Consider the following 27864-nt stretch of genomic DNA (forward strand, 5'->3'; position numbering starts at 1 on the left):
TCTGACCTGATTAGCTTGTTTCTACCCCAGCGCTTAGTACAGTAGCTGGCACGTAGTAAGCACTTAACAGATACCATAAAGAAAGAAATCTTATCTTTCTCTAGTAGTGGAACTAAGAATTGGGAAGCTCTCTGGGATGCTCTCTCCCACTCAGCCTTTAAGAGTGATTGTGATATCAGAAGAGACCCCACGCATGATTTGATGAGAATGACTCTGAGATTAAAGTACTAGTGGCAGTGAAACAAGCAAGGCATCTAGAAAACAGCATATCTTCACAAAGCCTTTGTTGAGGAATACAGGCAGGCTAATAAACACGTGTGTGACAATCAGTGGGACAACAAGGCTAGAGAGATACAAGGCTCCTCAGACAGAAACCAAAGGGCTTCTTTACATCTCTAAAGAGTATATCTGGGTTCATACACTAGCACACTTCTAATAACTAGCAGAGACAGCTTCTCCCTAAAGGACCAAAAAGAAAATTTTAAAGGATAGGTAATACCTCTCTCTCAGAACAGAGTAGGCGCTCCCAAAATAATAATGATAATTGTGATATTTATTAAGTGCTTATTATGTGTCAAGCTCTGTACTATGCACTGGGGATAAATACAAAGATAATCATCATGTCAGACACAGTTCCTGTTCCTTAAAATAATAATACTAATAATAATGATGGCATTCGTTAAGCGCTAATTGTTGTAAGCGCTGGGGGGATACAAGGTGATCAGGTTGTCCCACATGGGGTTCACAGTCTTAATCCCTATTTTACAGATGAGGTAACTGAGGCACAGAGAAGATAAGTGACTTGCCCAAGATCACACAGCTGACAAGTGACGGAGATGGGATTAGATTATGAAGTAGTAGCATGGCTTAGTTAATACAGCATGGGCCCAGGAATCAGAAGGACCTGGGTTCAAATCCTGGCTCTGCCATTTGTCTGCTGCGAGATCTTGAGAAAGTAATTTCATTTCTCTGGGCCTCAGTTCCCTCATCTGTTAAATGGGGATTGAGTGTGAGCCCCATGTGGGACAAGTACTGTGTCCAATATGGGGACAGGGACTGTGTCCAACCCAATTAACTTGTATCTACTCCAGTGCTTAGAACAGTGCCTGGCACATAGTAAGCATTTATCAAGTATTATTATTATTATTAGTGAGCTCGTAGTCTAAGGGGGAGGGAGAATTAGGTAAATACCATGGACTGAAAATAGAAAAAAACCCTTCCAGGATTCCCCTCACCACACATGCCTTCGCTGGAGACAACACTTTATGAAAATTAGTTTGTCTGGCAATATGTGAAGATCTGTCTTTCTCTCCAACTCTCAGTGAAGTCCCCTGCAGTGAGAGCTATGAAGAATAATGGCCACCAGCTCCTAAATCTGCTGGCAGACAGGGTAAGACAGATAGGAGATAATGTGATCCTGAGTCACCTGTACAATTTCTTGCTCAACAGACAGAACCTTGAGGAATGGCTACTGGATTTTAAAGATGACAGGGACCATGTCCAACCTGATTAGCTTATACTTACTTCAGCACTTAATACAGTCTTAGGCACCTAGTAAGTGCTTAACAAATACCAAGATTATTTCCAAATGGGATTGAATAGAGCTGACTTTTGAAACTGCTTGTAAATTCATTCAATCATATTTATTGAGTGCCTACTGTGTGCCGAGTACTGTACTAAGTGCTTGGGAAGTACAAGTTGGCAATCTTACTGCTTCCACTGCTGAGCATGTTCGGACCAACCACCAAAGAACAATTTTAACCAAATCAATGCTCTCAAGATTGCAGTAAGACTTTTTAGTCTAGAGAGCTTAGTGATCTGGGCCTGGATATTCTATTTCACATCCACATTTAACCTGCATCACCAGGCTCCTCCTTCTTGCCCGACCAGTACTTTAAAAAAGATTGCTTCCCCGACTTAACCCCCACCTGTGAGGACAATCAGATTCCCAAACATCAGCATGAATAGGTTCAGTCTCTCGGTTGTTAAAGTTTCTATCCTGGAGTTATAAATCAGCATTCCTCTTTGCTATTATTTGGTCAGAGAGGATAAAGATTTGATATTGACTGTGATTTAGCAAGTAATCGCTGCCTGCTCTTTATCCTCATTGGACCTGAACCTGCCTAGAAAGACTAATAACCTGACCAAATCTGCATCTTTGGTTCAAGTACTCACAGCCCAGATCGGGCATGGAGATCTCTATTTCATCCCAGAGTAAAGCACAGTGGACATGATGCCATCTGTGAGTCTGATGCACAGTCCTCTTTCAGATTAGCCAAACGTTTACCATGTGCCAGGCACTGTACTAAACACTGGGGCAGATCCAAGCTAATTAGGTTGGACGCAGTCCATATCCCACATGGAGCTCACAGTTTTCATTTCCATTTTACAGATGAGGGAACCAAGACACAGAGAAGTTGAGTGAGTCACACAGCAGACGTGGCAGAACCGGGATTAGAATCCAGGTCCCTCTGACCCCTGGGCCTGTGCTCTCTCCCCTAGGCCACACCGTTTCTCAATAAAGCTAATATGCCCAGCTTTTTTCAAGCCAGCCTACCCAGCAATGCTTGAGGAACCCATGAGGAATCTAGAAACTGGCATCAAAATACAGTTCCGCTCCTCGAGGAAATCATTTTCAACTCATAGGTACAGAGCATCATTGAATGTCCTTGACTCTCTCAAACAGGTGCTTCAAGAAGTCATATCCAAGCAGCCATGCAAATGAGAATGAGCTGCTTCTCAGAATCAGCAAAATGCTCAACTCCTCACTGGTCTGAAGAAGACTGAGGGTATGGGCTAGCCCCTCACTTGTAAACCCCATATAATCAAGGATCTTCATTAGCAATGTGGAGCTGAATGTGGTCATAAATTCTCCTCTGTAGGTAGCACATAGTCTAGTGATGCATGGAATACATAAGGATTGATAAGGTGCAAATGGCATTTGGGGAACAGAATGCAGTGCCACCATGGCATCAAGATTTGTACTAAACTATAAAGTCCAATCTTAGGTGTGAAGATGGACATAATAAAGACATTCACACTCTACCTCTACAGCTGTTACCTCTGCATCACCTAAACACAATATTAAACATTGTGGTAAAGCAGGATGACTAACAATGAGTCAGGCTGCCATCACTGAAGCAATGCTTGTCATACTATATTTTACTAGGAGGGACACAGGAAAAGAAGGAGTGACAGTCATACCCAAACAGGTGACATCCAGTAGTCATAAAAAAGGTGAACAGAAGAAACTTGAATTAGACTAGAAGGGTAAAACTGGATAGACCAAACAGTTCGAGTGTAGAGACAATCACAGTGACATCTTGCACAAAGTGATTACATTTTTCTGAGGAGGGAATCTCTTGTTTTGTTATTTCTCAAGCACAGTGCTTGGAAATGCTCAATAAATACCATTGATTGACTTTTTAAATGGTATTTGTTAAATTCTTACAGGCAATGAACTAAGCACTGGAGTGGATACCAGCTAATCAGGTTGGACACAGTCCATGTCCCACATGGGACTCACTGTTTTAATCTTCATTTTACAGATGAGGTAACTGAGGCACAGAGAAGTTAAGTGACCTGACCAAAGCCTCACAGCAGACAAGTAGTGGAGCCAGGACTAGAAGCCACATCCTTTTGACTATCCATGAGACCTCACTGCTTCTCAAAAGAATGACTGATCTCTTTAAGTACACACAAACAGATGGTTGCAGTGAATGGTTAGTTCATTAGCCATAAAGATATCTAGGCAACTACAACCTAAATGATTAACTTGGAGAAAAGGTTTCTAGAAGATTTCATTACCAAGAAGCAAAAACAAACTTGACACGTGGCACTGGCAAAAATTACAATACAACAAGGCACATTCTTTGGGCACTGATACTGCATTACTGTGTTAGACACACTCATTCAGTAATTATTCACCTCCAATAGTGTCTGCGCTTAACCCTGAAAGGCAGGTTTATGTGAACATAGCATGTATTCATCTTATACCTATATTTTTATATTTTTCTCAGGACACACTCATATCTAAGCTAATACGGAGGAGTGTGTCTCAGAATCGCAGTTTATGGTCCCAGGATAATTTTTCTGACAAATTTCATCTATGCGCCAGGCAGCCTAGCATATACTTTGCATTTAGCAAGTAAAGTTCTGACCTATTCCTTCTATGTAAAGGTGATCAGTCCAGTGGCTCATAGAAGCAGCTCCTCGAAGTGAAATGAATAATCTCTTCAGTGGCACAAACTCTGTTTCACCCAGGATTCTTTCATTAAATCAGCAGTGCATGCTGAACCACTCTACATGAATAATCACTTACTCATTCTAGATAACAAGAAGGAAATTTTAGAAATTAAATGATGAATCACCTGGATGGATGTTACCTTTTCTAAAGGACTTTCTACTCGAGGAATGCTGATCATCGGCACCTGGGCTAGAGGGTCCATGTGAATGTGTTCATTTTCTGGTTGTCTTCCTCTAAAATTATTTACGACACACACAACCTAAAAGATGTAGAAAATTATTGTAGGTAGTCCAAAACATCATGCTTCTGGTTTTGACTAGTACAATTCTAGTCAATTTACAAAATATTATTTTCCTTATTATTTAAAAGTTATAAAATGAGCTATCTAAATTTTGAGGTAACCAACTTGAACATGTTGGGTACCATAATTATAATAAAACAATTACTTGAATCATTTAAGAAGTTTACTCTTTCTCTTTACAAAAACAGACTTATTGAGTCAGGAATTTTTAAAGTACTGTAGTCCCCCCTTATTGATTAAAATCTAAACCTTGTAAAAAAAACCCCCAACAAACCAAAATGCATACTTTCACTATTTCTTAAATGCGAATAATTTTGGGTTACTCCAAGATAACTGTATTCACACCGTACCTCTGATGTAATGACCTTGCCTCTATCACAATACTTAGTACAATGCTTTGAAACAGAGTTTGCACTTAATACCTTATTTAATACCTCATCAACAACTGACCTTCTCCAAATCAGTACTTTTCCTTCCATTAATCTTTATTTATTAAGTTTTAAGATTTGTTTCATGCACTTGACATTTAAATAACAGCCCACTTGAGTTGCTAGAGAATTCTAAAGAGAAGAGAAAATTAACCTTGGTACCACATGGCTATGCAAAGGTATATACTAAAATGAATGTAACCATTTTTCCTGTAGATAGTTCATTTTTGTATTTAGTGATTTACATTACTATTTATGTGGTTCTAGTTCACCTTCTAGACCATTAGCTCGTTGCGGGCAGAGAATGTGTCTGTTTATTGTTATATTGTACTCTCCCAAGTGCTTAGTACAGTGTTCTCCACGCAGCATTCAGTAAATACAACTGAATGAGTTCTTCCTCCTATCTTGATTTATGTGTCCCTCTCTCCCATTAGAACGTAAGCCTTTTGTGGGGAAGGAGCATATCTACAAATTCTACAGTACCTCCCAAGAGCTTAGTACTCTACTCAGAATAGGCACTCAATACTTGCTACTTGGTTGATTAATATAAAATAGGTTCTTGTAATGCTTGTAATGCTAAGCTTTTAATGTAATGCATAAACTCGTAATGCTTATAAGCAGCAGCATGGCACAGTGGGTAGAGCATGGACCTGGGTTCAGAAGGTCATGGGTTCTAATCCCAGCTCTGCCACTTGTCCGCTGTGTGACCTTGGACAAGTCACTTCACTTCTCAGTGCCTCAGTTACTTCATCTGTAAAATGAGGATTGAGAGTGTGAGCCCAATATGCATCAGGGACTATGTCCAACCTGATTTGCTTGTATCCACCCCAGCACTTAGTACAGTACCTGGCACACAGTAAGTGCTTAACAAATACCATAGTTATTAAATACCATAAGTATTTATTGTTTGCATGCAGCAACTGATGTTCAATTTATTGCTTACTATTTTTCTGAACACTGATCACTTTATAACAGTTGCTTTAATTTAGTTTATGGCAAAACAAAATTATGAAGATTACACCCAGTTACAACTGGATATTATAATTTTTTATAAATGTGCAGTGTATAGTTATAAATTCTATGATGTTCAAAAATTCCTTTTGCCAAGCGTTTGATTTAGCAAGGCTTTTACCACTGAATTTTCCCCAATAGCCAATTGGATTCTGATTTCTCTCCAATTTTGCATGCAAAAGTACCGTGAACAATAATAAAACCATGATCTGAGATATTTATGCCAGATAAAGAACATTCCTTTTTGGTGCACTTATAGGACACTTAAAACAGTGAGCACGGACTGCCACTGCCATTCCAAAAAAAGACTGAATGACTAAAGTAAAGGACAACTGTGCTGGTGGGAAAGAGATCCCTTCATCAAGAGAATTATCATTGGTATCCACCATCATTTATTATGTGCCGTGGTTATCACTGTCTGTGAAGAATGGCCTATCCAAAGTCACTATGCTCTGTTCAGGTTATTTGTTTTGCATAGGATCTTGGAGCTAAGGGACCATGAGAGTTTACCTATCCAGGGGTCTTGATTCTTCTTGTGCAGAAGAGTCACATTAAATGAAATCTTTGAAAAATTGGCGTACAAAGAGCCAATAAACAAAATTTAAATAAAAGATGGGGGAGAGGGAAGAGGAATTAACGGGGGGGTGGGGGAGAGAGAGCAACATGGGAAAGAGAGATAAAGAAAGATAGAAATAAGGAAGAACAGAGAGATGAGGGAGAGAGTAATATGTAGGGGTAAAGGAGAGGGAGAAGGAATAAACCTATTCCTGGTTTACCTAAGAAGGGGGAAGGAACGGGTCAGAGGGGCAAAGTACTCAGTCAGCTTCAGTCTCTCTCATTCATCACCCTGCCCCTCAATCAGTCACTAAATCAATCATATTTATTGAGGGCTTACTGTGTGCAGAGCACTGTACTAAGCACTTGGGAGTAGGTAGACACATTCCCTGCCCCCAACAAGCTTACAGTTTAGAGGGGGACCTCCTCCTGGTCTACTGCTCCTGCTCTCACCTGGCTCAGATGGGGCGGGGGGGGGGGGGGGTTGAATCTTTCCTCTAGTCTGCTTTGGGCTTCCCCTCATAACCACCCAGGGTGTAGCAGATCCCAGCCATGCCAGGGTGTATGGTCACTTGGAATCCAGGGAACAGACTCCTCTTGCCTCGGCCCAAAATGCAGCTCCCCAAAGTCACACCAGAGCACATGGGACATGCAGAACCCAGTGCTGAGACTATTCTTGACCTCTGCCCCTGGACCTTCCATCCCAGTATGCAGCTGACCACCACCCCACCATCATCTATGCACACAGCAGCCTGCCCCTGTGGAAAGTTTGTCTGGCCTCGGCACTGTTACTGCTCCAAGGGCACAGAAGGGGAATGCTGGTCGGAGGACAGCAGCACCAACTTGTCCTACTGTGTGGTAAAAACAGTGGGACCTGTTTTCTGGGCCAAGGTCATGTCCACTGGTAGAGGTCAAGGAGTGGAACTGCCATCTTGACACCTCCATTGGCCTCTTTCCAGCTGCAAGGGGCAGGAGAGAAAGCAAGCACATATCCTTTCCCAAGCACTTAGAACAGTGCTCAGTACACAGTAAGCGCTCACAAGTACAATTGAATGAATATCCTTCAAGAGGCCTTCCCTGACTAAGCCCTCCTTTCCTCTTCTCCCTCTTCCTTCTTCATTACCCTGACTTGCTCCATTCATTCCTCTCCCCACCACTCCCAGTCCCACAGCACTAATGTACATAGCTGTAACTTATTTATTTATATTAATATCTGTCCCTCCCTCTAGACTTGTTGTGGGCAGGGAATGTTTATTGTCTGTTTATTGTTATATTGTACTCTCCCAACCACTTAGTACAGTGCTCTGCACATATAATTGCTCGATAAATATAATTGAATGAGTGAGTGAATGAATACCTGCTGCCTAGAAAGTTGTGAGGAAGATTTAAGGGCGTCTCCCTCATGACGCCGGGTCATCCCCCAGAAAGGGTGTCTACCTTATGAGAACATCTTGAGAGCCATAGTTTGGCAACCTCTGAACTAGCCCATCACCTGCTCCTTGGACAGGGCCATAACTAAAGGAATCCATGTAGGTGAGAGATACTCTCTTGTTTATAAACAAGAGATACTGTCTTGTTTTACAACCACCATTAGGAACTTGATCATTCACTGTTTAAATGCTAACGTTTAGAATGCAATTACAAAAGAAACTACTTTTAATAACGGGCAAACACCGCAGTAAGCACTTGGGTGATCACCCAAAAATCAATATTTGAAAAGTCAATAAGGAGAGTATAAACTGTGGGATTTGTTTAGCGCTTATTATATGCCAGGCACTGCACTAAGCACTGGAATAGATAGAAGATAATTGTGTTGAGGGAAGGATAGATACATAGCATAATCAAACTGTAGTCCTGGCAACAAAAAACTGGTTATATTCAATAGTACATGCAATAATGATAGTGATAATAATAATAATAATATTGATGTCTTTTGTTAAGTGCTTACTATGTGCCAAGCACTGTTCTAAGCGCAGGCGGGGGGATACAAGGTAATCAGGTTGTCCCACATGGGGCTCACAGTCTTAATCCTCATTTTACAAATGAGGTAACAGAGGCTCAGAGAAGTTAAGTGGCTTGCCCAAGGTCACACAGCAGACAAGTGGAAAAGCCGGGATTAGAACCCATGACCTCTGACTCCCAAGCCCAGGCTCTTTTCACTGAGCCATGCTGCTTAACTGTGGTACTTGCTAATCACTTACTATATGCCAAACACTACACTAAGTGCTGGGTTAGAGAGAGGATAATCAGTTCAGACACAGTCCCTGTCCCACCAGGTGCTCCCAGTTTAAATAGGAGGGAGAACAGGCACTGAAGCCCCATTTTACAGATGAGGAAACAGAGGCACAAAGAAGTTAAGTGATTTTCCCAAGATCACACAGCAGGCCAGTGGCCGAGCCGGATTTAGAATCCAGGTCTGGGCTCTTCATCATCAATCGTATTTATTGAGCGCTTACTATGTGCAGAGCACTGTACTAAACGCTTGGGAAGTACAAATTGGCAAGAGTACAAGAGCCTAGTGGGCTCTTCCCACTAGGTCACACAGTGCTTCTTTATGTTTGAAAACCACCGATAGCAAAGTTCCACAACTAATCACAATGAATTAATGAATTAATGGTATGTATTGCATGCCTACTGAAAGGAAAGACTTTATAACTGCTTAGGAAAATAATACAGAAGTAGGATAAATTCCCTGCCTTCAAAGGGATTATAATACAGTGAGGAAGACAGATAGGTAAATTGATTACAAATAATTTCCAATAATTGCAAATATTTAACCCAGCCCTGAATACGGTGCTTGGCATATAGTAAGTGATTAACAAATACGGTGAAAAAAATAATGGAAATAGGATGAAGAATAAGGACCTAACAGATAATCGTAGTAATGAAACATGATGAAATAGGTGACACAGTCCCATTTGGGGTTCATGTCATCCTGGCCCCTGGCCCCAGAGCTATGAAGACAAGCTGTCCAGTGCGAGCATGGACAACCTGCCAGCTGAAGTGATCTCAGGGAAGGAGCATTGTGCCAGAGAGACCATTGCCCCCAGCTAAAGGTAAGCCCTGTCTCAGCTGGCTCATTCATAAGGTCGCTGGTCTCACTGGTGATGAAGAGGGGTGGCCAGCAGAGCCGGGCAGGGAAGGAGCCCAACAGTTCCAGATGCCTGGTCCCCCTGGTTGCTGGGGCCTGGGGAAGTTGAGAAGCAGTGTGGCCGAGTGGATAAAGAAAGAGCCTGGGAGTCAGAAGGTCTGGCCTCCTCCAGGAGGCCTTCCCAGACTTAGCACTGCCTTTTTCCTCTCCTCCTCAAAAATCTCCGGAGGCTAGCAATCAATCTGAGCATCAGGCAGAAACTCCTCACCCTGGGCTTCAAGGCTGTCCATCACCTCGCCCCCTCCTACCTCACCTCCCTTCTCTCCTTCTACAGCCCACCCTGCACCCTCCGCTGCTAATCTCCTCACCGTACCTCGCTCTCGCCTGTCCCACAATCGACCCCTGGCCAACGTCATCCCCCGGGCCTGGAATGCCCTCCCTCTGCCCATCCGCCAAGCTAGCTCTCTTCAAGGCCCTACTGAGAGCTCACCTCCTCCAGGAGGCCTTCCTAGACTGAGCCCCTTCCTTCCTCTCCCCCTCGTCCCCCTCTCCATCCCCCATCTTACCTCCTTCCCTTCCCCACAGCACCTGTATATATGTATATATGTTTGTACATATTTATTACTCTATTTATTTTACCTGTACATATCTATTCTATTTATTTTATTTTGTTAGTATGTTTGGTTTTGTTCTCTGTCTCCCCCTTTTAGACTGTGAGCCTACTGTTGGGTAGGGACTGTCTCTATATGTTGCCAACTTGTACTTCCCAAGCGCTTAGTACAGTGCTCTGCACACAGTAAGTGCTCAATAAATACGATTGATTGATTGATCGATTCCCCTCCCCACAGTACTTGTGTATATTTGTACATATTTATTACTCTATTCATTTTATTAATGATGTGTATATAGCTATAATTCTATTTATTCTGTTGGTATTGACACCTAATTGGGTGGGTTTTTTTTTTGTCTGTCTCCCCCTTCTAGACTGTGAGCCCGTTGTTGGGTAGGGACCGCCTCTATATGTTGCCGATTTGTACTTCCCAAGTGCTTAGTACAGTGCTCTGCACACAGTAAGCACTCAATAAATATGATTGAATGAATGGCCTCCAATCCTGTCTCTGCCACCTGTCTGTTGTGTGACCTTGGGCAAATCACTTCACTTCTCTGTGCCTCAGTTACTTCATCTGTAAAATAGGGATTAAGATTATGGGACAGGGACCGTGACCATGTTCAAAACTATTTGCTTATATTCACCCCAGCACATACAACAAAGCCTGGCATATAGTAAATGCTTAATAAATACCACAATTATCATCTTTATTATTATTAATAATATCAGTCCCCTCAGGCCCAGGCCCAGAGTCTGGTGATGACAAACTAGGTGGTGGCACTGGAGGAGGAAGAAATGCATCAACAAGGTTGTGGGGTAGTAAGGGGGTATTGATTCACATTGAGTGCATAAGGGGTATAAAGCATTGTAACTGACACTTGGGAGAGTAATGATAATAATAATGGTATTTGTTAAGCACTTATTATGTGCCAAGCACTGTTCAAAGCATTTGGGGACAGTCCCTGACTCAAAAGGTGCTCGCAGTCTTAATCCCCATTTTACAGATGAGGTAATTGAGGCACATAGAAGTTAAGTGACTTGCCCAAGGTCACACATCAGACAAGTGGCAGAGTTGGAATTAGAACCCACGTCCTCCTAATCCTCAGGCCTGTGCTCTATCCACTAAATCATGCTGCTTCGATACAACAGAACTATACAGTAGTGTACAATACTGTATAAAAGAGTACAGCTTCTAGAAGAGCCACAGTCTCAACTCCACTCACCTTCACCTGCCTCCTCCTTTCTGTCTTCCTTTCTTATTCCTTTTCCTTTATTCTCCTTCTCCTCCCTCTTCCCCCACATTTTGCCCTTCTTCCCCTTTCTCCCTATTCTTCCCACTTTCCTCTTCCCTCCTTCTCCTCCTTGACCTCTTCCAAGTTCCCCCTGCTGATGTTCTGTCCTAGGATGGCTTCCCTGTGCACCCCACCCCCCTTCATTTTCACAGGGAAGGAAATCTGACATAAATCACACTAAAGATCTGCCACTTTAGTCATCTGTTTACTTAGCCTAACTAATCTCCATCAGGAAGCACCCCAACCAAACATTTTTGAAGGAGGGATGTAGCAATCAATGATCCTGCCACATTTTATTCTGGAGGCTGAATACCACACGCATGCTCAATAAGGCAAACTAATCTTAAGAAGTTACAGAATTTACCATCTCAGCCCACATTTTGTTTCAGTCTGAAAATCAGGGGTTAGAATCATGGTTCAGGTTTATATGATTTGGTTCTATTCTTAAGCCTCTTACTGTGTGTATCAGTTTTGTTTTATAAGGGAACTGAGATTTTGGAAATAACCACAGTTATATACTCCATCATTTTAGTCCAAATGAATAAAGGGAAAACTGTCTCTACCCACACTTTTTTTTTTCTCAAAAGTCCCTTCTGTCTCCTCCCTCTCTTCCTCTCCTCTTTGTTCCCTCCCTCCCTCCTTCTAGATCTCTTATAGAAACTAGCAGAAATTCAGTCTTCACTGCAGTTTTCACCTGCCCTATGCCTCCCACACTTCCAAACCACTAAGGGTCGAGCCAAGCTGCCAGCATGAATCGGGATCAGCAATGCTGGTTTTCTTCCTCCAGGAAAAATGGGGCAGGCGGGAAGCACTGAGTCCTACCCTCCACAGGTGACAACAGCCATGGCTGTGGCCCCCCTCTTCAGTTCAATGGCAGGTGGGATAGCAAAGAGCCTGCAGCTCGGGCAGAGCCCCCAAGATGGCACGTTGGAGAGTCAGTAGTGACAGTGACGGGGAAGGATCAACTCCTAGGATACAAATCAGAGGCCCAAATGCTGCAGGGACATGGGTCCATATTGCCCCTCCTGCAAACACCGTAACCCTTCCCCAGTATTCAAGGGATCCGCTTTGCTCTTCCCAATCCTCCCCTGGTCACTGCTCTCTTGCCAGTCTTGCCTGGTTCCATCTCTCTCTGGTCTGCAAGGCTTGAATTCTGGTTGCCAATAGCACCCAACTGCTGAGTGAAGAGAGGACATCTCTAATCTCAGTTGCCACTCGTTGTTGGGGCAGAACTCAGCACTTTCTGGTTGGCATGAGTCCTGCTGACTGGGTGCCCCTTCCAACTGGGCAAACCCCTGCCAAATGAGCATGCGTCCTCATAAACAATCAATCAATGAATGGCGTTTTTTGACTACTTCCTCTCAATCCATCATATTTACTGAACACTTTGTGCAGGGTATTGTACTGTGCACTTGAACTACATACAGACCACTGTTCTAAAAGCTAAACACTAGGGAGAGTACAGTACAACAGAATGAGCAGACACGTTCCCTCCCCATAATGAGCTCATTACGGTATGCAGACTGGAATTTTATGAACAGAAAATTGGTGCTTGGACTGCTTGTTGCTCTGGCTTTGAATATACAAAAGGTGCTCATGAATGAATAATTATGGTGGGTACCATTCATAAAAGCCAGAAGAAGCAGGAGTGCCTAGCCCATCTTTTCTGACCTTTTATCCCATCTCCACCATTGCTAGGCTTGGGAGTACGAGGACCTGAGCTCTAATTCCAGATCTGCTGCTTGCTTGTTTTAAGACCTTGGGTAAATCAATTAACTCTTCTGTGCCTCAGTTTCTTCATCTGGAAAATGGGGACTAGACATCTGTTCTCCCTCCTGTTTACACTGTAAGCCCCACATGGGACAGAGACTTTATCTTACATGGAAATCTTATATCTGTCCCAGTGCTTAGCACATTGCTTGGCACATTGTAAGTGCTAAACAAATAACACAATTAGTATTATGATTATCATCAGTATTATTATTAGGCTACAGTGCAGGGGGATGGATATGCATCTCATCCCTTTGTCCAATTTTTCTCCCTTGCGAGTAGACCCTGGGTCTAATCCACTCATGGGTTAGAGTTTGAATGTAAGGTCATGGGTTCTAAACCTGGTTCCACCACATGTCTGCATTGTGACCTTGGACTAGTCACTTCGTTTCTCTGTGACTCAGCTACCTCACCTGGAAATGGGGACTGAGACTGTGAGCCCCACATGGGACAGGGACTGTGCCCAAATGAATTTGCTTGTACCCACCCCAGTGCTTAGTACAGTGCCTGGCACATAGTAAGCACTTAGCAAATATAATCATCGTTATTATTATTATTATTATTATTATTATTATTAATCTTGGCCACTGGATGTGTCCCAGGGAGGCACTTTTTGGTCGCCCCAGTGGATCCTGGCAGGGAAATGTGGAGCATCTAGGCACTGTACCTACAGGGAGCCCAACAGTGATTGACCTATTGATTTTAGAGACAAACTTTTCTAATTAATATCTGCAATATCAATGGCTGAACCAACCCTTTGTGTCTAACTCAATTCATTGTACTTACCAAAAACACAGCTATAGATATTCCAACAAGAAACCCTGCTATCACATCTGACCAGTGATTCCGATATTCTGCTACTCTGTTGACTCCAGTAAGGAAGGCCAAACACATTAAGCCCAAACATAGAACTGGTTTAGCGAGTCTTGTTCCTTTGGCTTTTATTGTGTTGGTAATGTACATCTGAAATAGCAAAAGGAAAAAGATAAGCAGTCATGCAGGGTCCATTCTAATTAAAATGTTTACAATTTATTTCAAACCAGACAATTCTGATTAGTGGAATTTTGAACAGAGAGAGTTATAAACCTTCTAACAAGTCATAGTGAGGGTTGTTAAATTATACTTACTTGAAGTTGCCTTCTCTTAATATTTTAAAATAATCAACAATAAGCCTTCTCTGAATGGTACCGGAAGTGTCAGGTAGGGTTTGATATACCAATATGGTAATGCATTCCTTCTAGTTTTGCCAGATTTGGCTCTAGTTTTTACAGTTTTAGATATTTTCTAGTCATCTGTTCAGAAAACACACAAACTATTTGCTACCAAAATTAGCAAGGAAACATAAAATATTTGGAAAAGTAGACTTAGAAAATGAGTTCATGCTAGTTTGAAATCAGATTTTGTTCCAAAACAAAATGCTGTCTCCATGCTATTAATAGATGTTCTTTACTTTTTTTAATCATATGAAACAAACCTTAATTACAACAAAATACTTAATTACAATAGGGAAAATTTGACAGCATCAGAAATAATGGATAGATACCTGTAGCTCTGGCATATTCACACATCCTAATCAAGACTAATTAGTGGCATTTAACCTCACTGCTTAAAAAGTCTCCAAGTCATAGCTCTTCAACAATAACATGGTCCCTTCCCCAAACCCAATCTGTTCTATTGTTAAATAACTCACAATCCAAACCAATTGGCAGGAAATGAGTGAGCGAGTGAGAGAAAGAGAGAGAGGGAGGGAGAGTGGGAGAGAAAGGCGGGAGAAAGAGAGAGAGAGTCCCACAGATGGGACTTGCTAGTTATTCTTTGAATATGAATGTAAATTTGGCCCACCAAATGAAAAGGGAATTTTCACAGTCTCTTTAGGAAACTAATGGTATGAAAATACACTCAGTTCTCCTGTAGCAATCTGGTAAAACCTAAGGTTAAGGAAAACTTGTACTGTAGTCCCATTTCAATGTAGTGTGCGGTAACATTATTACCGTATAATGTAATAAGGTAACGAAATAAATAACAGTATGACGTTGTCAGACGAATGTTTCCTATCAACTGTATTTATTTAGCACCTACTATGTGCACAGCATTGTACTACGCACTTGGGAGAGTACAATACAACAGAGATGATGGAGACGTTTTCTCCCCAAAAGGAATTTATAGTCTAGAGGGGGAGACAGATATTAAAACGGATTACAGATATGTACATAAATGCTAAGGGACTGAGGATGTGATGAATATCAAGTGCTTAAAGGGTACACTCCAAGTGGATCAGCAACACAGAAGGGTGAGAGAGTAGGGGAAAAGGGGAATTAATCTCTTGTTCCCTAATAGCACACTAGGCCAAATAGGTTGTGAAAACACATGTTGGGGAATAATTGGCTGTATTAACAAAGTGACTGTAAAATGATTCTAGCACAGATGATGCCCTTAGAAATGCTTTGACAATGATTTGTTCAACCATATAATCAGGCCCCCATTTGTGGTGATTTAAAAAAAATAATCTACCTAGCGTGAGAGATAGTCCATTTATTCATTCATTTATTCATTCATTCAATTGTATTTATTGAGTGCTTGCTGCGTTCAAAGCACTGTACTAAGCACTTGGGAGAGTACTATATTACAATAAACAGACACATTCCCTGACCACAATGAGCTTACAGTTTAGAAGGTGAGACCAGAGTCACAAATATGAAATACACCATATCTATACATACAGGCATGTCTTCAAAGTGAACAATGGTTATTGTTTTCTACTCTGCCATATGTTTCTACTTTATCATTTAAGCTCAGGCATAATTGATTTTAATGAGATGGAACCAAAATAAGTATATAGGACACTTGGTTTGGGCTTTGCTCCACCTCTCTAGAAGAACAGAAAGACTTTTGCTATTTTCTTCACCAATGGCACCAGTGTAGGAAATGCTGCACTTTATGTATTAAACATTTCCTAAAGATTGGATCAAAGCTACTCTATTACTTAGCCAAAATGTGTAAAGGATCAGAGAATAAAGCTCAATTCAAAAGCTCTCATGAGTCTGATATAAAGTGAACAGAATGCTTCTACATAGACCAGTATGACCAAGCGGTGATCCCTTTGGGTACTCTGTTAATCAAATAACCACCCAGTTTGAAATTCACTAAAGAACAAAAAAGATCCATGAATGAATGTAGGGACTCATTGATTAAGTGCTGTGAAGATTTAGGATACAACATATTGAGACGAAGAATGAATGACTACAACTTGAATACATCCCTTTATCCTTAAAAAAAAGGAGACAAAATAATTCAAAGCTTGTTCATCAAACCACCATGCAAAATAGTCAAACAACCGTGCAAAAGAGACAAGAATGTAAGAACAAGGACTGTTGAGAGCAGATTCATAAGATATCTTCTGACATCTATTCAGACTGCTTTCCCTCAAAGTCAAGACCTGACTCAATTACCGGACTGAGTCTTCCAGGGAATGTGTCTACCAACTCTGTTTTATTGTGCCCTCTCAATTGCTTAATATAGTGCCCTGCACAGAGGTAAGCACTCCATAAATAAGACTGATAGATTGATTCACCAAAAGCTACTAATCAGGCTGAATCGGAATGAGTAAGAGACCACATCATGCTGGTTCAAAAGTTAAAATGTAGCTTAGTGGAAAGACCACAGGCCTGGCAGTTGGAGGACCTGGGTTCTAAACCTTGCTCTGCCACATGTCTGCTGTATGACCTCAGGCAAGTCACTTCCCTTCTCTGTGCCTCAATTACCTCATCTGTAAAATTGGAATTAAGATTGTGAGCCCCATGTGGGAGAGGGAATGTGTCCAATCTGATTACCTAGAATCTACTCCATGGCTTAGAACAGTACTTGGCACATAGTAAGTGCTTAACAAATACACAGTTATCATTATTATTATAACATTAATTTCAATTCTAATAGCTAGTATTTAGGGTTTGAGATATTTATACATTTTATCAACCACAGGGGAGGATCACTTTAAAAGAACATGCATCTAATCTACTAACAGCTAAAAGATTCCTCTTTGAGCTGCTGGATACACAGTGGAAAAAGGGAGTTGGGGTGGAGAAGGCTATCTGGGAACAGCAGCTTCAAAACATGGCCAGGGAAGCAATCTGGGAGGCAGAGTGGGAAAGAGTTTGAAAGTGGGTGAAAATACAAGATAGGAAAGAATAGTGACAACTACAGTGTTCTCAGGAAGGAGGAGGAGGAGAAGGAGGGAAGGTAGGGAGACAGAAAGGGAGGAAGGGGGTTAAACGCAAACAGAGATTGGCATTAATGAGCTAATAGAAAAAAGAAAGACGAAAAAGCCAGTATGTTAGATTCCTAACACACAGACAACTGAAATTGTGGCAAACAAGAAAATAGAGTTTCAAGAGGATTATGGGATTGTGGCAAAAATGAAAAAAGCACTAGAAACTGCAAACAACAAGCATTTGAGCACAAGAAGGGGTGGTCTTTATGTGTTGTGTATGATGGTTTCACCATGTTTACACTCTAATGGGACAGTGAATGGTTATCAATTGTTACATGCCAAGCACTACTTTAAGCATGGGGGTAGATAAAAAATAACCAAGTCAACATAGTCTCTTGTCCCATGTCACAGGCTAGGGTACTTAATTTTACAGTTTTCCAGTTTTAACTAGGGTACTTAGTTTTACAGGTGAGAAAACTGAGAAATGGAGAATTTACATGACTTGGTCAAGGTCACACTGTAGAGACAAGTGGCAGAGCCAGGATTAAACCCAGATCTTACACCTGGGCTTCTTCCACAAGGCCATGCGCATGGCTAGGGTGTATATCACTTGGTTATTCTGTACTTCCCAAGCATCTAGTACAATGTACCACACCAAGTTGTGGCTAAATTCAAGCTACTTTAATTTTTTCCTATTCATATGACTCTTCCTTCCGCTCCAACTACTCAAAGAGAAAAGAGGAAAAGGATAGAGGTTTCTAGGATAGTGAAACTGTTCATACTCCTCAAGACCACCCTTTTCATAGTATTTGTTAAGTGTTTACTATGTGCCAGGCACTGTACTAAGCAATGGGAGTAGATACAAGATAATCAGGTTAGAGGCAGTCCATGTCCCATACGGGGCTCAAAGTCTTGTCTAATATCACGCAGCAGACAAGTGGCAGACCCGGGATTAGAACCCAGATGCTTCTAACTCCCAGGCCTGTGTTCTGTCCACTAAGTTACGCTGGAGACGAAGCTCCTTTGGACAGGATATCAATCACTCACTTGATGACAACACCTGAAGCTGATGTAGGGTGGAAATGGGATCTATGTAAAGGAGCTTAAAAGGTAGGGGGGAACTCAAAGTCACAAGGGAGGCATTCAAAGGGAATGGTTGACGGAAGCTGGAGTTTACCAGGGAAGCTATAGCTCAGAAGAGATCAGTATCCAAGGAAGAACTCATGTAAGGCAGGCCCATTGAAGAGATACTAAGGAAAGAAAATGTTTTGGGGATAGTAACCATCATCATCATCACCTTGATATTTACTGAGCACTTACTTTGTGCAGAGCACTATACTAAACTCTTGGGAGAGGACAGTCGGTGAATGTATTCCCTGACCACAGTGAGCTTACAGTATAAATTAGGAGCAAGTACCAGTCCAGAGATAAGCTGATATCCTTAGATCTTTTTTAAGGTCCCCTTTGTACCAACGTACTGCAGCCTTCTTGGCAATTTATGGGCTTTGGAGTCAGAGGTCATGGGTTCAAATCCCGGCTCCACCACTAGTCAGCTATATGACTTTGGGCAAGTCACTTCACTTCTCTGTCCCTCAGTTCCTCATCTGTGAAATGGGGATGAAGACTGTGAGCCCTATGTGGGACAACCTGATCACCTTTTAACCTCCCCAGAGCTTATAACAGTGCTTTACACACAGTAAGTGCTTAATAAATGTCATTATTATTATTATTATTATCTCTACGCAGATTCTATATCGATTCTTTGTAGTAGCTAGGAACATTGCAGATGCTATTGCTGTCGAAACCTTTAACAAAGTAAATACTGGCTAGCTGTTACTATCTAACTAAAGAGGGTGGCAAAGAGTGATCTGTGTATGTGTGCAGCCTATAAATTCTATCCTAAATCCCACTAGCACCTCAAGCTCATCATGTCCAAAGCTAAATTCCTCAATCTCTCCTCACAAATCCTTTTCCCTACTTAATTTTCCCATTGCAATAGACAACACCAGCATTCTCTCTGTTTATGAGTCCCTTAACTTTGTCATTATCCATGTCTCCTCCTCTTTCAACCTCATATTTGGTTTTGTCACCAAACCCTGTTGATTCTTCTTCCACATTCCCAAAATCCACTCTTTCCCTCCTGTCCCCCAATTACCACACCAGAACTCAGCACTTGTCATATCCTTGCTTGTCTACTTCATCAGCCTTCTTGCTGATCTCCCTGCCTCCAGTCTCACCCTGTTTCAGTCCATACTCTTCTTTGCTACCATCTTATTAAAATGTCACCATGAACATGCCTCCCCCTCCTAAAACACCTTCACTGGCTTTCTACCCTCTTCTCAGAAACTCCTCAACATTGGTTTTAAAGGCACTCAACAGCTTACTTCCTCCTATCATCTAATCTTCTCCCACTCTTTGCCCTCTTTGTTTCTCTCAACCTCAGCTACTCGCTCTGCCTGGTTCTCATCATTCCTGCAATTGATTTTTTGATTATGCTCATCACCCAGCCTGGAGCACCATCTTCATTTGAATCCTTCAGTCCACTACTCTCCCTATCTTCAAGGCCCAGAAGCCTCTGGAATTAATTTCTCTTCCCCCAGGCTATCATTTCCCCAAATACCATTCTAGAACTCTACATTTGTTCACGCCCAATCTCCTTGAGCACATATATATGTGTGTGCATGTACATATATATATGTATACATATATACAAGTCTACATTTTCCTATTTGTGACATTTCAATTTCCATCTTCCCTACTAGAGTATAAGCTCCTTGAGGGCAAGGATAGCATCTACTAACTGTATTGTACTTTCCTAAAATTTTAGCACTGTGCTATTTATGCAACAGACATTCAATAAATAACATTGATTAATTTCTTATCAATTACACAACACCCCTTTCAGCCACATTCACACTCACAGGTAAACTTTCCCAATAGTTACACTATCTTTCAATAGTCCAAAACAGAACTCCTTATCTTCCCTCCCAAGACCTGTACTCTTCCAATCTTTCCCGTCACTGGGGATGGTACAACCATCCTTCCCATCTCACAAGCCCATAACCTTGGTGTCATCCTTGATTCCGCTCTTCCATTCAACTCACATATCTGATCCATCACCAAATCCTGTCAGTCTCAGCTTCACAGCATCACTAAGATCTGCCCAGTCCTCTCCATCCAAACTGGTACCACATTAGTACACTCACTCATCCTATCCCGCTTAGATTACTACAACCACCTCCTTTCTGACTTCTCAACCTCCTGCCTCTCCCCATTCCAGTCCATACTTCACTTCACTCCTCGGATTACCTTTCTGCAGAAATGCTCATGACAAGCCACCCCGCTTTTCAAAAATCTCCAGTGGTTGCCTATCCACCTCCGTATCAAACAAAACTGACTCACTATTGGCTTTATAGCTCTCCATCACCTTGCCCCTCCTACCTCGCCTTCCTACTCTCCTTCTACAATCCAGCTCACACACTTCGCTCCTCTGGTGATAACCTTCTCAATGTGCCTTAATCTCACCTGTCTCAATGCCAACCCCTGGCCCACATCCTATCTCTGGCCTGGAATGCCCTCCCTCCTCAAATCCGCCAGACAATCACTCTACCCTCCTTCAAAGCCATGCCGAAGGCACATCTCCTCCAAGAGGCCTTCCCAGACTAAGCCCCACTTTTCCTCAACTCGCACTCCCTTCTGCTTCACTCTGACTCTCTCCCTTTGCTCTTCTCCCCTCTCCCCACCCCAGGGTAATTATGTATATATCTGTAATTTTATTTATTTATATCGATAGCTTTCACTTGTATTGATGTCATGATGCCTTTTTACTTGTATTGATGTCTGTCTCGCCCCCTCTACACTGCAAGCATGCTATGGGCAAGGATTGTCTCTCTTTATTGCTGCATTGTACCTTCCCAAGTGCTTAGTACACACAGTACTGCACACAGTAAGCGCTCAATAAATACAACTGAATGAATATGGAAAACGAATACACCTTAATTTCCCAGCTAATATTTTTCATTAATCTTGTTAAAATGTGAAACCCAGAGAAAGTTTTAAAATCTTGAGCTGTTTCTACTTCCCCAAATATGACTCAGTTTTATTGAACAAGCAGTGAATGTTTGTTTTATTGTTATGTTCTACTCTTCCACACGCTTAGCACAGTGCCATGCACACAGGAAGTGCTCAATGAATATGCTCAATTGATTGACCATAAAGTATTCCATGTTTATTTTTGCAACTTAACAATATTTGCAGTATTTTGCACTTTGCATTCTGCTCATGGTACACAAAACAATAACACAGGAATTTTTTTCTGAAACGTCAGACCAGGTGGTGTCTGCGAGCCATCCACCCCAAACTATGAATTCCCAAAGATTTGGGACGCAGTGTGATCTAACGGAAAGAGCATGGGCCTGGAGTCAGTGGACCTGAGTGCTAATCCCAGCTCTGTTTTCTGACCTTGGGCAAGTCACTTCACTTCTCTATGCCTCAGCTTCCTCATCTGAAATATGAGGATTCAATAACTGTTCTTTCTCCTACTCAGACTTGGTCCATTCTGATTTAATTTGTATCTACCCCAGTGTTTAGAACTTGACATATAGTAAGTGCTTAAGAAATACCACAAAAAAAACATGAAGTTCTTCATAAACACAGTTAATCTATTATTATAGAAGTGATTGTATCAGGATAATCTATATCCAAAAATACTTTGGATTTAATTATATATTTGATTAACGGTTAAAGACATTTTTGGATTTTAATATTCAGATAACTGAAGCCAAACACATGTTTAGTCATCAAATTTATCATTAATTTCAGTCTGCTGATACAAGGGAAATTAAATAATTTCAATTTCCCCATTTCCATTTCCTGGACAGTAAGTTGTCAACACATAGATAGTATTGGTATGTGCAAAATCACTTTTCAAATAGTATCATATGTATGTTTATACAGACCACCTGAATACATGTTATCTTATTAAAAGGAAGACAGATAAAAAAGCAGAAAGAGAAAGACTGAAGAGGGTGGAAAAAGGACTAATGGATAAAGAAAAATGAGTGTAAGAAGAGCCACGCTCAGGAGAAAATATGATCTTTCCTTTCGTCCCAGCCAACCACTCTGCTTTCTGTGAAAACAGGAAGTCTAAATTTAGGTTTTTAGTAAAGATATAAAGGAAGGAAAATGAACAAAAATAGTGAGAAGTTTGAGCCTAGACTCAGCACATGTAGATCTATATTTACTCTATATTTCCTAGATTTTTCTCTTCAATTTCAGTAAGGTTCTATGGACAGAATACTGAGTATACTGAATAAACAGAAAATACTTAGAACAGTGCATCACACAGTTAGTGACCCATCAATCAGTCACATTTATTGAGCACTTACTGTGTGCAGAACACTCTACTAAGCACTTGGGAGAGTACAATAAAACAGAGTTGGAATATATATTCCCTGCCCACAATGAGCTTTCTGTCTAGAGGGGGGAGACAGACATTAACTTAAATAAATTACATTCATTCATTCATTCAATCGTATTAACTGAGTGCTTACTGTGTGCAGAGCACTGTACTAAGCGCGTGGGAAGTACAAGTCGGCAGCATATAGAGACAGTCCCTACCCAACAATGGGCTCACAGACAACAATGGGAGACAGACAACAAAACAAAACATGTAGACAGTTGTCAAAATTGTCAGAACAAATAGAATTAAAGCTATATGCACATCATTAACAAAATAAATAGAATAGTAAATATGTACAAGCAGAATAGAGTACTAAATCTGTACAAATATATACGAGTGCTGTGGGGAGGGGAAGGAGGTAGGGCGGGGGGGGATGGGGAGGAGGAGAGGAAAAGGGGGGCTCAGTCTGGGAAGGCCTCCTGGAGGAGGTAAGCTCTCAGTAGGGCTTTGAAGGGAGGAAGAGAGCTTGTTTGGCGGGTATGTGGAGGGAGGGCATTCCAGGCCAGGGGAAGGACATGCGCTGGGGGTCGACGGCGGGACAGGAAAGAATGAGGTACAGTAAGGAGGTTAGCGGCAGAGGAACGGAGGGTGCGGGCTGGGCTGCAGAAAGAGAGGAGGGAGCTGAGGTAGGAGTGGGTGAGGTGACGGAGAGCACTGAAGCCAAGACTGAGGAGTTTTTGCCTGATTCGTAGGTTGACAGGCAGCCACTGGAGATTTTTGAGGAGGGGAGTAACGTGCCCAGAGCGTTTCTGCACAAAGATAATCCGGGCAGCAGAGTGAAGTACAGACTGAAGTGGGGAGAGACAGGAGGATGGGGGGATCAGAGAGGAAGCTGATGTAGTAATCCAGTCGGAATAGGATGAGAGATTGAACTAGCAAGGTAGCGGTTTGGATGGAGAGGAAAGGGTGGATCTTGGCGATATTGCGGAGGTGAGACTGGCAGGTTTCGGTGACGGATTGGATGTGTGGGGTGAACGAGAGAGCGGAGTCGAGGATGACACCAAGGTTCATTCATTCATTCAATCGTATTTATTGACTGCTTACTGTGTGCAGAGCACTGTACTAAGTGCTTGGGAAGTACAAGTTGGCAACATACAGAGACGGTCCCTACCCAACAGTGGGCTCACAGTCTAAAAGGGGGAGACAGAGAACAAAACAAAACTTATTAACAAAATAAAATAAATAGAATATGTACAAGTAAAATTAATAAATAGAGTAATAAATACGTACAAACATATATACGTATGTACAGGTGCTGTGGGGAAGGGAAGGAGGTAAGGCGGGGGGATGGAGACGGGGAGGAGGGGGAGAGGAAGGAGGGGGCTCAGTCTGGGAAGGCCTCCTGGAGGAGGTGAGCTCTCAGTTGGGCCTTGAAGGGAGGAAGAGAGCTAGCTTGGCGGATGTGGGGAGGGAGGGCATTCCAGGCCAGAGGGATGACGTAAGCCAGGGGTCGACAGCGGGACAGGCGAGAACGAGGCACGGTGAGGAGATTAGCGGCAGAGGAGCGGAGGGTGCGGGCTGGGATGTAGAAGGAGAGAAGGGAGGGGAGGTAGGAGGGGGCGAGGTGATGGACAGCCTTGAAGCCGAGGGTGAGGAGTTTCTGCCTGATGCGCAGATTGATTGGTAGCCACTGGAGATTTTTGAGGAGGGAAGTAACATGCCCAGAGCGTTTCTGCACAAAGATGATCCGGGCAGTGGCGTGAAGTATGGATTGAAGTGGGGAGAGACAGGAGGATGGGAGATCGGAGAGGAGGCTGATACAGTAATCCAGACGGGATACGATGAGAGCTTGAACGAGCAGGGTAGCGGTTTGGATGGAGAGGAAAGGGCGGATCTTGGCAATGTTGCGGAGGTGAAACCGGCAGGTTTTGGTGATGGCTTGGATGTGAGGGGTGAACGAGAGAGCGGAGTCAAGGATGACACCAAGGTTGTGGGCTTGTGAGACGGGAAGGATGGTAGTGCCGTCAACAGTGATGGGAAAGTCAGGGAGAGGGCAGGGTTTGGGAGGGAAGACAAGGAGTTCAGTCTTGGACATGTTGAGTTTTAGGTGGCAGGCAGACATCCAGATGGAGATGTCCTGAAGGCAGGAGGAGATGCGAGCCTGGAGGGAGGGGGAGAGAGCAGGGGCAGAGATGTAGATTTGGGTGTCATCAGCGTAGAGATGATAGTTGAAGCCGTGGGAGCGAATGAGGTCACCAAGGGAGTGAGTGTAGATCAAGAACAGAAGGGGACCAAGAACTGAACCTTGAGGAACCCCTACAGTAAGGGGATGGGAGGGGGAGGAGGAGCCTGCAAAAGAGACTGAGAATGAACGACTGGAGAGATAAGAGGAGAACCAGGAGAGGACAGAATCTGTGAAGCAAAGGCTCGATAGTGTGTTGAGGAGAAGGGGGTGATCCACAGTGTCAAAGGCAGCTGAGAGGTCGAGGAGGATTAGAATAGAGTAGGAGCCATTGGATTTGGCAAGAAGGATGTCACTGGTGACCTTTGAGAGGGAAGTTTCATGGGAGTGTGGGGGATGGAAGCCAGATTGGAGACTACAATTGGACTGGATTACAGATATATACAAAAGTGCTGAGGGGCAGGGTGAATAAAGGGAGTAAATCAGGGTGATGCAGAGGGGCGTGGGAGAAGAGGAAATGAGGGCTTAGTCAGAGAAATCCTCTTAACTGTTCAATGAATACCGTTCTTCCTACTACTACTTCTACAGAGACTTTCATAGCATAACCTTTTGGAAAAGACACAGGCCTGGGCAACAGAGGACCTAAGTTCAAATCTCCCTGTGCCATTTTCCCATGTGGGGGAGTTGCAAGTTGCAAGTTAGGCAAGATGCTTAACTGTTCCGTGCCACAGTTTCCTCATCTGTAAAATGGTGATCTATGCCTGTATTCCCTCCTACTTAGAGTGTGAGGTCCATGGTAGGACAGAGACTGTGTGTGACCTGATTTTCTTGGCACAGAGTAAGGGCTTAAAAAACAATGCAATTAACTATTATAAATAATATAATAACAATAATAACAAATAACAATAAGAGCTGTGACCCAGACACCTGAGGATTCCCTCTTTAGGAACTCTTTTCCCATGTAATATTCTTAAGTTCCACAACCCTCTAAACTGTAACTCACCTGTCTACTTGTTTTGTTGTCTGTCTCCCTCTTCTAGACTGTGAGCCCATTGTTGGTTAGGGACCGTCTCTATATGTTGCCGATTTGCACTTCCCAAGCGCTTAGTACAGTGCTCTGCACACAGTAAGCGCTCAATAAAGATGATTGAATGAATGAATGAATAAACGTAAGCTAATTGTGGGCAGGGAATGTGTCTGTTTATTGCTATAGTGTACTCTCCCAAGTGCTTAGTACAGTGCTGTGCACACAATAGGCACTCAATAAATATGATTGACTGATCGACACTGCATCCTTTACAATTTTCTCTGTTTCCCAACATGTCTGTCCTCCCCTACTTTCACTCTGAACCTCATATGGGCCAGGGACTGCGTCTGAGCTACTTATTGTATCTTTCCAGGGCTTGGCCATGGTCACAGCATAGGGTAAGCACTTATTAAATACCATAATCCACCAACTTTCATTTGTGTGTGTTTCCTGTCTATCACCTTTCAGTCAGTCATTCAGGCAGCTGATCGTATTAACGGAGCACTTACTGTGTGCTGAGCACTATACTTAGCACCTGGGAGAGTACAATATAACAATAAACAGACAGGTACCTTACACTTCAACAGCAACAAGGATCAACAGGGCTATTTAGTGTACAATCATTTTGTTTTCCCATTTTTCCTTAAAATGAGCCTTCCTTTTTAAAAATGAAGTGAAGATTTAGGAACCACTTGCTTGATAACAAACATAAGCCAGGTAGAGAAACCCTGAGGACAAATACCTTACATACACAATGCTCCTTTTTTTAATGGTATTTGTTAAGTGCTTACTAAGTGCTAGGCACTGTATTAAGAGCTGGGGTAGATACAAACTAAGCAGATTGGACACAGTCCATGTCCAACATGGGGATCACAGTCTTAATTCCTATTTTACAGATGAGGTAACAGGCACAGAGAAGTTAAGCGACTTGCCCAAGGACACCTAGCAGACAAATGATGGGGCCAGGATTAGAACTCAGGTCCTTCTGACTCCCATGCCCATGCCCAATCCTCTAAGCCATGCTGTTTCTCTATGAGCTCTAAAGATGCCATTTTCTTCCATTCTATTTTTGAGATTACTTCATGAACCAATTTTCCATTCCACCCTTGTAATATATGACATTAGCTTCAATCAGCGATATGATTCAATCTCATGGCTTGCTACTGCATATAGCGAGGACTGCAAAGGTGACAAAGTTATTTAAAACGAAATTAAAATTAATTAACATTACAAGTTTTCTGCAGGGCACAGAGAGCCATAAGATTTAAAATTAAATCAAAGTCAATTTGGTCCTGGTAAACCAAGTTCAGTCCTTTGGGTGTTTCACACCTTACTGCTCACGATGAAACAAGACAGGGAGATGTACTTTTTTAGTTCTTTATGGAGCTAAAGGTGAACAAGCAAACCTTCAAAAATTTGAGCAGTTAGCCCCTCATCCATCTAATAGGCGAATACATCTAAGCCCTAGTTTCAAGCTTCCTCTATTTGGAAGTTCATGGAATTTATTAATAATTAGAGTAGTAATTATTACTATTATCAGAGAAGCAGCATGACCTAGTGGATAAAGCATGGGTCTGAGAGTCAGAAGGACCTGGGTTCTAATTTCGGCTCTGCCACTTGTCTGCTGTGTGACTATGGGCAAATCATTTCACTTCTCTGTGCCTCAGTTCCTTCACCTGTAAAATGGGGATTAAGTCTGCGAGCCCTTTGTGGAAAAGGGACTGTGTCCACACCAATTTGCTT

General features: G+C 42.4%; 1 protein-coding gene across 2 annotated transcripts in view; it reads right to left on the reverse strand.

Moving 5' to 3' along the window:
- The window catches only part of PLPPR5 (phospholipid phosphatase related 5), a 113352-nt gene that overhangs the window by 20277 nt on the left and 65211 nt on the right, over window positions 1-27864 (reverse strand). The window contains exons 4-5 of one of the 2 annotated variants that reach the window (XM_038745260.1): window positions 14091-14267; window positions 4371-4505 (exon numbers count right to left, since the gene is read on the reverse strand). In XM_038745260.1, the coding sequence (XP_038601188.1) occupies window positions 4371-4505; window positions 14091-14267 (312 nt within the window). The remainder of the gene's footprint in view (window positions 1-4370; window positions 4506-14090; window positions 14268-27864) is intronic. The other variant, XM_038745261.1, reaches the window with a different exon arrangement.

The sequence above is a fragment of the Tachyglossus aculeatus genome, chromosome 4 (genome assembly GCF_015852505.1).
Source record: "Tachyglossus aculeatus isolate mTacAcu1 chromosome 4, mTacAcu1.pri, whole genome shotgun sequence".
In the NCBI taxonomy this organism is placed as follows: Eukaryota; Metazoa; Chordata; class Mammalia; order Monotremata; family Tachyglossidae; genus Tachyglossus; species Tachyglossus aculeatus.